Genomic DNA, 13,913 nt, shown 5'->3' with positions numbered 1-13,913 from the left:
GTGTCACGTACTCACGTGTTGCTGACTAATTGAAATTAATCTAAACCATTAGATCAAAATAAAAGAGGGTACGAAACTGATACTCTTAAATCTTAATCATAAAATAACTAGATACCTTCCCCTTGAAAGTTATAATATATTTTATCATGCATCTATGTCTATAATTATGGTGCATAGTGAGGTAAAGTCGGCTGATTTAATTGCGCAAATTTTAATGATGTGAAGCTAGTAATTAAGTGCGTTCAAACCACTGCCAGTAATAACCAGACCTCTACAGGAATCACTGGACAAAGCTAAGAAACTATTATTTCATTTTTCCTGAAACGCAAAAATATAAACTTCAAACGTTCAAATTCACTCGGGAAAATAACATTGCATTGTTGACAAATAAACATACTACCAACACGAGCTATATAGGGGCACCTAAGAAACAGGACTAACAAACGGTAAAAAGTTTAATAATTTCGGTAAGATTAAAAATGCAATAAACATTAAATACCCGATGCCAGAGGGCTGGAAAGTTGAAGTCTCAAATAACTTACAAGCATCTAAAAGTATTCACTTGGGACCACCTCCAAGTTTGGTCATCATTTTCGCAATTACAGGAGCTACCTTTGGATTTGATTGGTGCTTGGCAAAATTAGCAGGGTTCTTCATAACTGCACACAAAAAAAAATAAAAAAGGAGAAATTGGAATTAATTACCAGCAAATCAACTATTTTCTACATATTTAGTGTAACTGGGTCATCATCAACTTCCTATCGAACTTGACGTTTCCTAATAGATCATTTCAAATGGTCATTTATTCCTGAGCAGGTTAAGCTAGTATGGATATGAAAATACTGTGTGTCTGTGTGAGTGTGTGTGAGAGAGAGAGAGAGCAGTTTCTTATGAATTGTTATGTAGAGTTGTAAACGATAAAAAGTTTCATTCTTTCACATTTTATAAGCTGTACTTCAAAACTGTCCCACTGCCCATTCAATTCCTCACAACCAGTAGCCAGGTCAATCAATTTCATTTGGTCTTTATGCCCAAACAGGATAGGAACTACTAAATGTGTGTGAGACAGACAGAGAGAGAGCGGAGAGCAGGGGATTTATATATTTCTCAGTCTTGTCAACTACTGAGTATTTAAATCTAAAAATAACCATGCAAAGACGAGCACATGACATTGCATGTTCAACTAAGTCAGAAGTTTATAAAAATTCAAGCTTTGCCAACGTCAAATAGGTTCTCAAATAGAGAGAAGTCCAAATTAAGTAGAACAGAAAAAGAATGGAACCAAACATTAGAACTGATAATTACCATCTTGAAGAGCAGCCATAATCTCTGGATCACCAAATGACGCCATCAGTTCAGGGTCCTGAGAAATGTTATCAGGCAACATTTGATATCAAAACGAAAATAAGCTTTGTGCGCATGTTCATTAGGGAGAGAGATTTTTTTTAGAGCAACTCAAAAGCACACAAAAACATCCAAAGGCCAGATTTACTTACACTCAAGATTTTGCTAAAATCAATGTTTCCAGGCATGCCACCAGCCCCTGGGAATCCCCCAGGCATGCCACCAGCCCCTGGGAATCCCCCAGGCATGCCCCCAGCCCCTGGGAAGCCCCCAGGCATGCCCCCGGCCCCTGGGAATCCCCCTGGCATGCCCCCGGCCCCTGGGAAGCCCCCAGGAAACCCACCAGGCATGCCTCCAGGATTTCTACTGGAAGATGATTGCTCTTGCTTCTTAGCCTTCTCATAGGCAGCCTGGAAAAATACACAGCAAATTAGCAACTAAATAACATGGGTATGACATTTTATGGCATGCTCTATTTTAGCATATCTATATCATAATTGTGAACCTGAGCTTCAGCACGGCGCCGCTGCCTCTCACGCTCCTTTTTTTTATCCTCTCTTTCTTTGTGCAGCCTTTCATATTTCCGACGGTGTTCCTCTATCTTGTGAGCATTTGGTTCCACCTAGGCAATCCAATATTTACAATGAGACACCAAATAATATTTCAAGGTATATTTCCTTTTATGTTTACAGGTAAATCAATTCAAGGAATCCATCACTTATGAGGATAACATCACATACTGTAAAAAAACAACAGATTGCACTGGTTGTATGACCCACTACTAGAGGCTGTTATCAGTGGAAGATAAATGACATGAAGGGACAAGAAAGCAAACCTTTTTTAGTACAGCATTTATTTCCTCGTCATAGTCTAACTTTGAAGCCACATGAAGATCCTTTGCAGCTTCTTCCCATTGACCAAGCATTGCTCGTGCTATGCCACGTGATTTGTATCCTTTAGCAGAATCAGGATTAATCTGGAAAAAGCAATATAAAATAAAAATCCTTGTATACAGGAACAAAGAAATGTTATTGAAACCAGGGTTGTTAAATGACAGCGCTATGGTCGCCATAAGCAATTTGTGAAGGGAAGCCTGCTATGGCAGTGGCATAGGCTGCAATGGCATGTTTATATGGCAGAATTTTGGTCTTCCGCCATTGATAACACTGATTGAAACCCATAATCCCTCAATCCAGTTGTCATATGCACAAGCAGGGGCAGAACCAAAAAAAAGTAGGAGTGCTATACAATACAATTTTAGAAGGGGCAGATTTGACATTTATAGGAGTGACTGCCTAATGAGTTATGTAACACAGGAAATATTTGGTTTACAGATTCCCCCCCACCCCCCAAAAAAAGAAAAAACTAAAGCCCAAATTTTAAAAATGCTTAGATCCTATATATTTCCAAAATCATGCACTTCATAGGGGAAAAAGCTCCCCCAAAATGAGTTTAGTCAAGTGAGAAAGTGTGTATTTACCAATAATTTGATTGAAGTTTATCAGGATCTTAACCCATTAAGTATTTTTGAATGGATATTGCCTTAGTTGCTCACATTTGAGACACGTTTACTCTAGTGCCTTGTTCTTTCAGAGAATAATGCAACAAAAGCATTAAACACGTACACTTTATTCACAGATCTATTTTAAGACAAGCAAGGATGTAATTCAGTTTGTCAGCCTAAGCAACATAGGGGAGAGAATATAACCTCCAAAGCAGCATTTGCATCACGGATCGCAGCATTGGGTTTCTTCATTTTGATGTAAACACTGGCTGTAAATGATTTATAAAATATTAAGAATTAATCCTTATCTTGGTGATAAAAACAATGTAGAAAGAGAACAACTAAATCAGGTCATACCTCTAGTTCCATACATTATGGCAGAGGTAGGATTGAGTGAAATAGCTTCTGTTAAGTTCTCAATCGCCTCCTCCAACTTACCTGCATTACATAGTCAAATGATCTCCAATTACTGTTGCAGTTTTAAATAATATTGCCAGAAAGAATAGCATAAACACTTGATAGATGATTGAAATTGGAGTATTTTGGGGTGAGTTTAGTGGGAGAGTTTGCAACTTGGGTTGTTCAAAAGATGTAGCATATTTTGTTAATGGAAAAAAAAATTTATCCATTCTAAAGATCATGGACAGAGGTGAGTTTGCAACTTATTATTATTGTCGTTGTGTTTTCATTTCCTCATCCTTGTATGTTTATTATGGATCCTCATCCACAAGTGCTATCAGAGCCTGTGGTTGATTGAGGGAAGATAGTCATATGAGCATGACGGAACAGAGGGTAATATCATCCAACCACACAATCAACACCTGCTTGTTATCTAGGGTGCCACATTCTAAGCTAGGGAGAGTGTTTCCCACACTACAGATCATACTATGAAATTTGAAATGCTGCTCTTTGATTGGAAGAATAATTGCACAATGCGACAATGCACAATACATGTTCTTTGAGTATTTGTGTATACAACCTGTTATAGAATTACCTAAACACTTTGAGAAGAGGTAGCATTTATTAGCTGGTAAAAGGTCACATACTTAAACTGAGGATGTAAAGCATCAAACTCCATATGTTTAGCATTGATTTCCAAATGATGAATAACAAAAGAAAGAATGCATCTAGCATTAGGGATGGCTCCAGACAACACAAATAATGTCAGTTACATCCTATGAACTAGACAGATATACAAGCTTCCTTATACAGTAAAAACTTAAAAAAAAAAAATCCTTGAATCCTACAGGGTTCCTTCCTGCCTACCTTACCATCTACAAGAGTTCACAACCCGAGCCATCCTAAAAAAAAAAGAAACTAACATACCCCAGTGCCCGGTGGCTCCTCGCTATGCGAAGGTATGGGGGGTCATTGTACACAGCCTTATCCTTGCATATGCAAAGAGGCTATTTCTAGATTTGAACCCATGACCAACCAATTACCAAGGCCAACTTTATCGTTGTGCCAATCCAAAAACTGTAGTATATCTTACTGCATTTTTTTCTGTGCATTCTAAGTATCATTGACACAGATAAATAAGGCCACTCCTCTTAATGTTTTCGTATTTCCTTTTTACTTGCACAATGGTTGTGAATCCATCCACATCCCAAACGATTGCCATGTAAAAAATAAATAAATAAATAAATCACATACATCAGCATTATCCGCTTTACAATGAATGTTACCTTCAGAAATAGCATCCATGGCTTTAATTTTGGCCATCTGCGATGCATCACGATTCTCTTCAGTAACCTCGACAGAGGGGTCTCCCATCTGAAACGTGACACTCATTTGCCTTAATTAAAAACCCAAATGCAACATGAACCAACTAAAATTTTTATTTTTTTATTTACAAAAACTAAAATAAAAAAACCTTCTGTGGAGGATCATCATCAGGCTCACAGGTTTCACCCTCAAGCTCAACATCGGATTCAATAATTACATCGTCCTCTTCTTCTTCTTCTTCTTCTTCTACCTTCTCGTGCTCCTCCGTAAGATCCTCTATGTCCTCATCCCTCTCCACGCCCGTCTTCCGTACACAACACAAAGCAACGTATATAAGGATTCACACACAACGCGCGATTTTATTTTTTTAAAAAAAGTAGTGGCAAGTATTTATAGAACATTAGGGTACCGATTCGGAATAAGCAGACTCAGGAAGTTTCGCGCCGAGACTGAAGAAAAGAAGAATCAAAGACAGTAAGTTAATAATAATAAAAGTGTGGTCTTGGAACGCAAATACGAGTGCTGATTAAATTGAATTGAATTTTATTTATTTTACCTTTGAAGATAGTCGCGGAAGAAGGAGAGTGAAGGATCAGCGAGGAGGGAAGGGTTGGACTTGCACTGTTCGATGAAATGCTTCAATTGATTGAGTTTTGATGCGTCCATGTTTGTGTTTATTTGGTGTGGCAGCGCGGCGCAGTGATGTTTTCTTCGGTGGTTTTTATGTTACACGACAGGGTCTCTAGACTTTTCTTGACGGATTGGGCTTCTAGTAGCTTCTATTTGGATATGTGTTAGGAAATATTACTTTAGTTATTAACGCCCACCGTAATCCACTCAACTCAATTCAACTTTCCTTTTCGTATCCTAGGATTGTATTGGATTTGGGACGATTCAAGTGAATAGATTTATATATAAAATAAAAAACGTGAACATCTCAGCAAATTACACTAGTTTTCTTATTCTTTACCAAAAAAAAAAGAAAAAGATTTTACTTTACCAAAAACACTATTTTTCTTATTTTCTTATTTGGTTTTAAATTTATTTATTTATTGACAAAAATATGCTCGTCTCGTTTCAATGTGTAATAAAGGAGTGCATACTACTAGGAGTGAAATCAAAATCATTAAGGCACTATTTAATCAGCAATGAATTTCATTAAGGCACAAGAAGTGCAAATAATTACAAATGCAATGGATGTGTGTCAATCCATTTCAACAGGGTTTTCACAAAAGGGACAATTATTGGACAAACAAGTCCCCCAGATGACAGACGCATTCTTGTTGGGAGACAACCTCTTGCAACTCTCCAAAGTAATAGCTTCATTTTTTGAGGAACATCCAACTGCCATATTGAGTTCCAATCACCATTCTCATGAAAATCAACATTATCAACCATATTTTCCATGATGTGGTAATAGGTTGATTTCATAATGAAGTTGTCATCCTTGCTAAGCTTCCGAATGACCTTATCCTTAGCATTTTGCAAACATAGTGGCATAGATATTATACGCTGTGCATCCGTGTCATGAAAAATCTCATGAATAAAAACAGAATTCCATTTACCATTCAAGGGATCAATCAAATCATTAGCCTTTAAATTTCGCAACCTCGAAATTAAAAGAGTTTGTATATAGGAGGAATCACCTGCCCTAAGTCATGGATTTGCCCTTACATTGATCAATTTACCATCATTCAACCATCACGTGTGAAGAGAAGATGTTACGCCAAATGTAACTTGGGTTATGTTTCAAATGAGAATCCAAAAAGTCATCCTTTAGAAAATATTTAGTTTTTAAAACTAATGAAGCAATAGCACCGTGATCAGAAATAAATTTTCATCCTTGCTTCCACGGTATGGCTAATATAAAAGCATAAAAATATTGGAAACTCATACCTTCATATTCTTTCCTCGTAGCCAATCAATTCCAATTGAACTAGTTTATCCCCTTGTTTGAGTTTTTGTTTAATTCTCACAAAAAAGAGTTCAACATTCTCTGAATTTTCTTCTGAAGAGTTTATGGAAGCATAAAAGTGTTCACGCAATAGGAAGGACTTCTCTGAACAACTGACTTGATAAAAACTTTTCTTTTAGGTTTTGGGAGATGTCTTTTAGATCAGTGTTGTATCTTCCTCCAAATTCTATCCCTCAATTAATTAAATATGACTTTCTTCTTTAGACCTATCATAGAAGACATATCAAGATATTTCTCAATTCCAAAACATTTAACGGAAGTGTATGGAGATGAATTTTCCAATGGAGGTACTCTTACTTTGACAAAGTAAATTAAATTATGCAATTTTAGTAATTAAATGACAGATTATATTTTCTTAACCGTTACATGTTATTACAAAAAATAAAAAATTGACCATTTCACATAATCGTTGCATTTCCTTATAACGGTAAAAAATGAATAGTGAATTTCCTTAGTATAAATTAACTCCAAACAATCAATGATGCCTCAACACCCAAAATTTTTAATGAACCTCATCCCGATTTTAGAAGATATTTAAAAAGGAGAGTCATCAAAAGTAAATACATTAACATCTTCAAGCAGATTTAATGAAGCATATCTGAAAATATTTTGAATGTAAAAATAATAAAAAAATGAACTCTATTTTAATGATAGATTATTTATGTTTTTTTATGTATTTTAAAAGTTATTATTATTAATTTTAATTTGTATTATATTTTATGTATTTTAATTTTGAAAGATAAATTTTATTTAGTTAAAATGTATTATACATTTATTTATTATTAAATAATTGGTATTTAAACATATTAACTTGAAATTAAGATGTATAATAAAATATAAAAAAATTAGATATATTGTGGTATTCATTTGAGAAACTTTAGCGATTTTTTTGGTTGAAGTAAAAAGTTAATTGAGTTGTTTAAACTTTAAAGTAAGAAATACAATAAAAAAGTGTGAAATATTATTAAAAATATAATGGAGAAACTTTAATAGATTTTTTCGTTAGAGATATGACTAATTCAAAGATGCCAATTCGGACCCCACCCCTACCCCACACCAAAAGTTCCCAATCCGTGTTAATAAATGCTTAGGTGCAAACTTGACCGACAAATACTCCCTCTCTTCTTGATCTCATATACAAGAGAAAAAAAATATGATAGGCTAAAGTTAGTTAATCATATATTTAATTATATTAATTTCAATTAAAAAATATTTTTTAAAATTTATTTTTCATCGAAACTTGATATAAGAATAAAAAATAATTATTGAAACTTGATATAATAACATTAAATACTTCCTTTGTTTCATTTGTATGATATTTAGGCTATAATACATATATTAAAAATATAATTAATTTTTCGAATTTGAGAAAATATTATTGGACTTCCTAATATACACTTTATCTCTCTAATAACTACTCATTTACTCATACTATACAGTAATAAATGCTCATGGTGCACCCTTTCATCTTCAGCAAGTAAATATTATTGCTTGAAAAATAAAAAGTGGCTTTGAACATAGAGAGAGAAATGTTTTGAGAAAGACTCCGAGAATTGGAAAGAATATTATTAATGCATGAAGTGGTATTGATTAAGGGTAGTTTGGAAAAAATACTTAATGCAATATTGGTTTTGTAAAATAACATATAATTTGAAACAATTTTTCTCTCTAAAAAGTCATATAAAGTGAAAAAGAGGAAGTAAGATAAAATTAGTTAAACATAATATGGTTTACATCATTCATCCATCCTATTTTAGAATATGATGCTAAGCAATTTTCAGTTTTTTAAGGGGGTCAGCTACCCCTTGGAGGAACAAAACAACAATTAATAAGATATTAATGGTTGTGTTAGTCCTCTAGGAAGACAAAACAACAATTAGAGAATATAGCAGAAAACATATCAGATATGGAAAACTAGTGAATAGATAAAGAGAAATGTGTATCTATAATTGAGAAATGGTAGAATGACAAGAATACTTCTTTCACATGGGTTTGCTCTTTACTACTGAATTCCACGACTCAATTCAACTGATAGAAATTTTCCAATTAATCCACTGTACAGCATATCTTCCTTTATAAATTATACATGCCACTTAAACTAGTATATAGTATATCTTCTAGACCCTCTATCTTCATTAAGCGGGGCTTTAACATCATTTCAACTCCATTATGCAAGTTTTATGTAAGAGATGAATTTTCATACATTATCTATATAAAAAAATTACATCATTAGATTAATTAAAAATCATTTTAAGGAAAAGTATTCATGGACTCCTAATGTGCCATTAAACATACAGTAAGAGAAAAAAAAGAAAAATATAAATATTATGATATGATATAAAGAGAGAAATACATTAAAAAATGTAGGTATTTAAAAGTATCAATGTTTATATATTATTATCTTATTTTAAATATAACTTTTAAAGTATTTAATACATAATTTAACAATCTTATCATAGATGAAAATCTAAAATCAAATGAGTGTAAAATAATTTATTACTACCGCTTAATTGTTTATGCAGTTTTTAAATTTCTTTCTATTTGAACTGTGAAGAGTTGTTAGATATGGAGATTTTAATAATCATCATTCCTGATGTAGAGCTTTAGCCAGCTACGAGGAAATATAAAGAAAAAAAATCAAATAAATTAACCAAGAGACACGGGCATATACAAGCAATAAGAATTTATTTCCTTGTCTGTCTTCTAGAGATTTGGAAGGATTGCTTCTAAATAATCATTTCACCCATAAATTTATATACACAAAATAATTTAAAAATAGAGAAATATTTGAATAACACTCACGTACTCCGTATTATGAATAAATTTAAGCAAGTCCTATTCAATACAGACTGCAGAGTAAGCCTATTTTATTTAGTGAGACATGAAATTGATCTAACAATTATCAGTACGATTAGTGAAATAATTTGAATTTTCACTTTACCTGTCCATTTTGCTTAAAAACTAAAATGATACTGAACTAGACAATGAAAAATAAACGACAAGACCATCAATGATGAACTGAGTTTTTAACAAAAAAATCTTGAAAGATTATTTAAAAAGAAAAAAAAAAGTAATTAGCATAACGTAGAGCGTCCATTGCCCGTCGCTTACACATTACAAATGGTTGCAATTAAATAAAATAGAATCACAATTCACGAATCACTATATATATATAATAACCATAAAATAAAAAACAAAGGAACCATGCAGTAGCAATACTAACTAAAAAACATGGGTTCCTAGCATGCATATGAGGCGTTGTTACTCTGTACAACATCTATTTCCTTATTGTATATTGATATTACGCTTATGTTCAAAAGCACACCAAACTAAAGAACCTACGCTTTCATTCTTCCATCAAGCAGAAAGCTTCTGCTGAACATGGATGCTTTCCTTTTCATTCTTACATTCTTGTTGAGCTTCCACAAACTTTCTTCTGCCGCAAGCAGTTCAAAAACATATATTATCCATGTGGAGGGGCCACAGGATAAGACACTAGATCAAACAGAAGATTTAGAGAGTTGGTACCATTCATTCATGCCACCTACTACTATGAGCTCTGAGGAACAGCCTCGAATGATTTATTCGTACCGGAACGTGATGAGTGGTTTTGCTGCAAGACTTACTGAAGAAGAGCTGAGAACAATGGAAAAAAAGAACGGCTTTATCTCTGCTCGTCCCGAAAGGATGCTGCATTGCCTAACCACAAATACCCCACAATTTTTGGGGTTGCAGAAACAAACGGGATTATGGAAGGAATCAAACTTTGGAAAGGGAATAATAATTGGGGTGCTGGATTCTGGAATCACGCCTGGTCATCCTTCATTTAGCGATGCAGGAATGCCGCCGCCACCACCTAAATGGAAAGGGAGATGCGAGATTAATGTGACAGCTTGCAACAACAAACTAATTGGAGTAAGGGCTTTCAACCTTGCAGAGAAGTTGGCTAAAGGAGCAGAGGCAGCAATTGATGAGGATGGACATGGAACTCACACAGCAAGCACAGCTGCTGGTGCTTTTGTTGATCATGCAGAATTACTAGGAAATGCCAAAGGAACAGCAGCTGGGATTGCCCCTTACGCTCACCTGGCAATCTACAGAGTATGCTTTGGAAAAGACTGCCATGAGAGTGACATATTGGCAGCAATGGATGCAGCTGTGGAGGATGGCGTGGATGTAATATCAATATCCCTCGGCTCGCATACGCCGAAATCTATTTTCGATGATAGCACTGCAATAGGTGCATTTGCAGCAATGCAGAAGGGAATCTTTGTAAGTTGTGCAGCAGGAAACTCTGGCCCTTTCCATGGCTCCTTAATTAATGGAGCCCCTTGGGTCCTCACAGTTGGAGCAAGCAATATTGACAGAAGCATTGCAGCAACAGCAAAGCTGGGAAATGGGCAAGAATTTGATGGGGAATCTGTTTTCCAGCCTTCCGATTTCTCTCCAACATTATTACCCTTGGCATATGCTGGAAAGAATGGCAAACAAGAAGCTGCATTTTGTGCTAATGGATCCTTGAATGATAGTGATTTCAGAGGCAAGGTTGTTTTGTGTGAGAGAGGAGGAGGTATAGGAAGAATTCCCAAAGGAGAGGAAGTAAAAAGAGTAGGTGGTGCAGCCATGATTCTCGCGAATGATGAAAGCAATGGCTTCAGTCTCTCAGCTGATGTGCATGTTCTACCTGCAACACATGTAAGCTACGATGCTGGACTTAAGATTAAAGCCTATATAAATTCCACTGCAATACCTATAGCAACCATTTTATTCAAGGGGACTATAATTGGAAACTCCTTAGCTCCTGCTGTTACATCCTTCTCTTCAAGAGGTCCCAACTTGCCAAGTCCTGGTATTTTGAAACCAGACATCATAGGACCAGGCGTGAACATCCTAGCTGCCTGGCCATTCCCTCTGAATAACGATACTGATTCAAAATCCACTTTCAACTTTATGTCTGGCACATCAATGTCATGCCCACATCTTAGTGGCATAGCTGCTTTGCTCAAAAGCTCTCATCCTCATTGGTCACCAGCTGCCATAAAATCTGCCATAATGACTTCTGCAGACATAATCAATTTTGAACGCAAACTCATTGTTGATGAAACACTTCACCCTGCAGATGTTTTTGCCACAGGTTCTGGTCATGTGAATCCATCAAGAGCAAATGACCCTGGGTTAGTTTATGATATTCAACCTGATGATTATATACCTTATCTGTGTGGTCTAGGGTACAGCGATACCCAAGTTGGGATCATTGCACACAAAACAATTAAGTGTTCTGAGACTTCAAGCATTCCCGAAGGAGAGCTTAACTATCCTTCATTTTCTGTTGTGCTTGGTTCCCCGCAGACATTCACAAGGACTGTGACAAATGTGGGTGAGGCCAACTCATCTTATGTTGTCATGGTTATGGCACCAGAAGGGGTTGAAGTGAGGGTCCAGCCAAATAAACTTTACTTTTCAGAAGCAAACCAGAAAGACACGTATTCAGTGACATTCAGCCGTATAAAGTCGGGTAATGAAACTGTGAAATATGTTCAAGGGTTTTTACAATGGGTCTCTGCCAAACACATTGTAAGGAGCCCTATCTCGGTCAACTTTGTATAAGACAACACTGTTAGCAAGCACCGAACAGTACTACAGTAGGACTAGTGCAATGGTCAGATAATTGCCTTGCTAGCTACAACTGGTATTAAGTGGCAAGTGTCAATCATACCACAACATTTTCTTTTCTATTTTCATTCAATCATCGAATAAGGAAAATTTAAACTAGAACTCCTTTAAAATCTTCCATCCAAGTTTGGTCATGAATGTGAAAAATGAAATAGAATAATAAAATCTCTTTATAGGTAGAATTTGTCAGCCAACCAAACAATGAAAGATTATTTTGTTCAAAATATGCAATCAAACAGATGTTAACATGGAAAGGATGATGCAACATTAAAAATGAACAAATTACATGGGTGTTAAATAACCAAGCTTAATAGAAAATGCAGATAGTTGCCAGATATTTCTCTCAACTGAAACTTTTTAAGTAGCCAAATCTACAATACTTACGAACTAATTGATCAATTTGTGTGAATCATCAATTTTAAAGATGCTTATACTCCATGTTAAGTACTTACTAGTTACTACTTAGACATGGTTTTTTTATAGGAGTTTCCTATCAGTGTCTCAATTTGTATTAAGGATTTCTGAATTAAAAGGCAGTACAAGTAAAGATGAAACCATCCAAATCAGAATAACTACTCTAGACTCCAATTACCAAGATATTCTCTACATGATCCTACACTATTCTCTCCCCTACCATATAGCAGAACCAGTTACCCTTTCTCTGTCCATAACCTTAAGACTTAAGAGGCCTCTCCATTGAATCTGGTTTCCTATCAGTTTTCAAGCACACAGATTGATCAACCCCAAAAAACACTTAATCAAAATGGCCACTATACCAAAGATTATACAGATACAAGAAAAATGATTTATATTTTGTACTATACGCATAAATGCTTTAAAAAAGAACAACCAAAATAAAAAAGATATATTCATAATTAACATTTAACAATGAAAAGAAAAAAGTCAAAATCAATTCCTCTTACCTTGCCACATGTTTTAGTGTTTAAGATGAACACACTGTCTGCCGTCATGGTCATTATTCCATTGAAGTTTTACAAAGTAATGAGGCTGTGTCAAATCAGATACCTTGAAGGCAGCAATATTGATAGCAATTCAGCGGATACCAACACAGGCCACATCACAGAAACAAATAGCAACAACAATAGCGGGCCAAGAAGAGTTATTAAGAAGCCCACTTACTTACAGGAATTCGTTTGAGGCTCCAAAGGCACGAGGGCACTAAATTGGTTGCACAGACTCTTGTTACAGCATTCCACTAGTTTGTTGATTGTGATAATTCTGTTATAACAATTTCGATTCTGTTAGAACATTAGTATAAATATGTAAAAGAAGTGGAATGAATAATCAATCAGAACAATTATCTCAATTAGTTTTCCTTCTTAGTTCCTTAGCAGTAGTATAGCAGTAGAGTAGGGTTGGTAACAGCCTCACCAATCCCAAATCCTAGTCCTTCACCAATTCCCAATGCTAATATTAGCCCTAAACAAGAGGGCAACAAAGGTTTGTGGATGGGGCTAGAAGTTGGTATTGAACTATTGGTATAGCTGCAAGTTTCCTTATTTTAGGGTTAATGTGGAAAAGGACTAAAGAGAAAAAAGAAGATCCACTTTTTGATGATTTGATCAGAGCATGGATGATGAATTCTAAAAGGGCATGGGATTGGAGAACCAACGTTTTACGGTTTTAGCAACTGGCTTTTGCTCTGGGGTGCCTTCCCGCGTTTTCTCAAAC

The 13,913-nt window shown here is 35.3% G+C and overlaps 2 protein-coding genes and 1 long non-coding RNA gene across 3 annotated transcripts; 1 reads left to right on the top strand and 2 right to left on the bottom strand.

The window, feature by feature from the left end:
* Window positions 1–284: 284 nt before the first annotated feature.
* LOC114394049 (FAM10 family protein At4g22670-like) lies at window positions 285–5,369 on the bottom strand. The gene is made up of 11 exons (XM_028355597.1): window positions 5,130–5,369; window positions 4,983–5,022; window positions 4,722–4,877; window positions 4,534–4,621; window positions 3,206–3,286; window positions 3,053–3,117; window positions 2,180–2,320; window positions 1,850–1,966; window positions 1,497–1,754; window positions 1,306–1,363; window positions 285–659 (listed from the first exon to the last, which is right to left on the bottom strand). Exons 1-11 carry the CDS (start codon window positions 5,237–5,239, stop codon window positions 559–561), a joined length of 1,215 nt encoding a protein of 404 aa, XP_028211398.1. The 5' UTR covers window positions 5,240–5,369; the 3' UTR covers window positions 285–558.
* Window positions 5,370–9,732: 4,363 nt separating this feature from the next.
* LOC114392962 (subtilisin-like protease SBT1.2) lies at window positions 9,733–12,320 on the top strand. Its single transcript, XM_028354220.1, has one exon. It carries the CDS (start codon window positions 9,930–9,932, stop codon window positions 12,153–12,155), a length of 2,226 nt encoding a protein of 741 aa, XP_028210021.1. The 5' UTR covers window positions 9,733–9,929; the 3' UTR covers window positions 12,156–12,320.
* An 816-nt stretch (window positions 12,321–13,136) lies between these two features.
* On the bottom strand, window positions 13,137–13,886 carry LOC114392728. The gene is made up of 3 exons (XR_003662384.1): window positions 13,614–13,886; window positions 13,366–13,460; window positions 13,137–13,247 (listed from the first exon to the last, which is right to left on the bottom strand). It is a non-coding gene; the product is annotated as an uncharacterized LOC114392728 (long non-coding RNA).
* Window positions 13,887–13,913: the final 27 nt, after the last annotated feature.

The sequence above is a fragment of the Glycine soja genome, chromosome 17, assembly GCF_004193775.1.
Source record: "Glycine soja cultivar W05 chromosome 17, ASM419377v2, whole genome shotgun sequence".
Lineage (NCBI taxonomy): Eukaryota > Viridiplantae > Streptophyta > Magnoliopsida > Fabales > Fabaceae > Glycine > Glycine soja.
The sequence above is the reverse complement of the archived record's forward strand: the minus strand, read 5'-3'. Positions and strand labels throughout refer to the sequence as shown.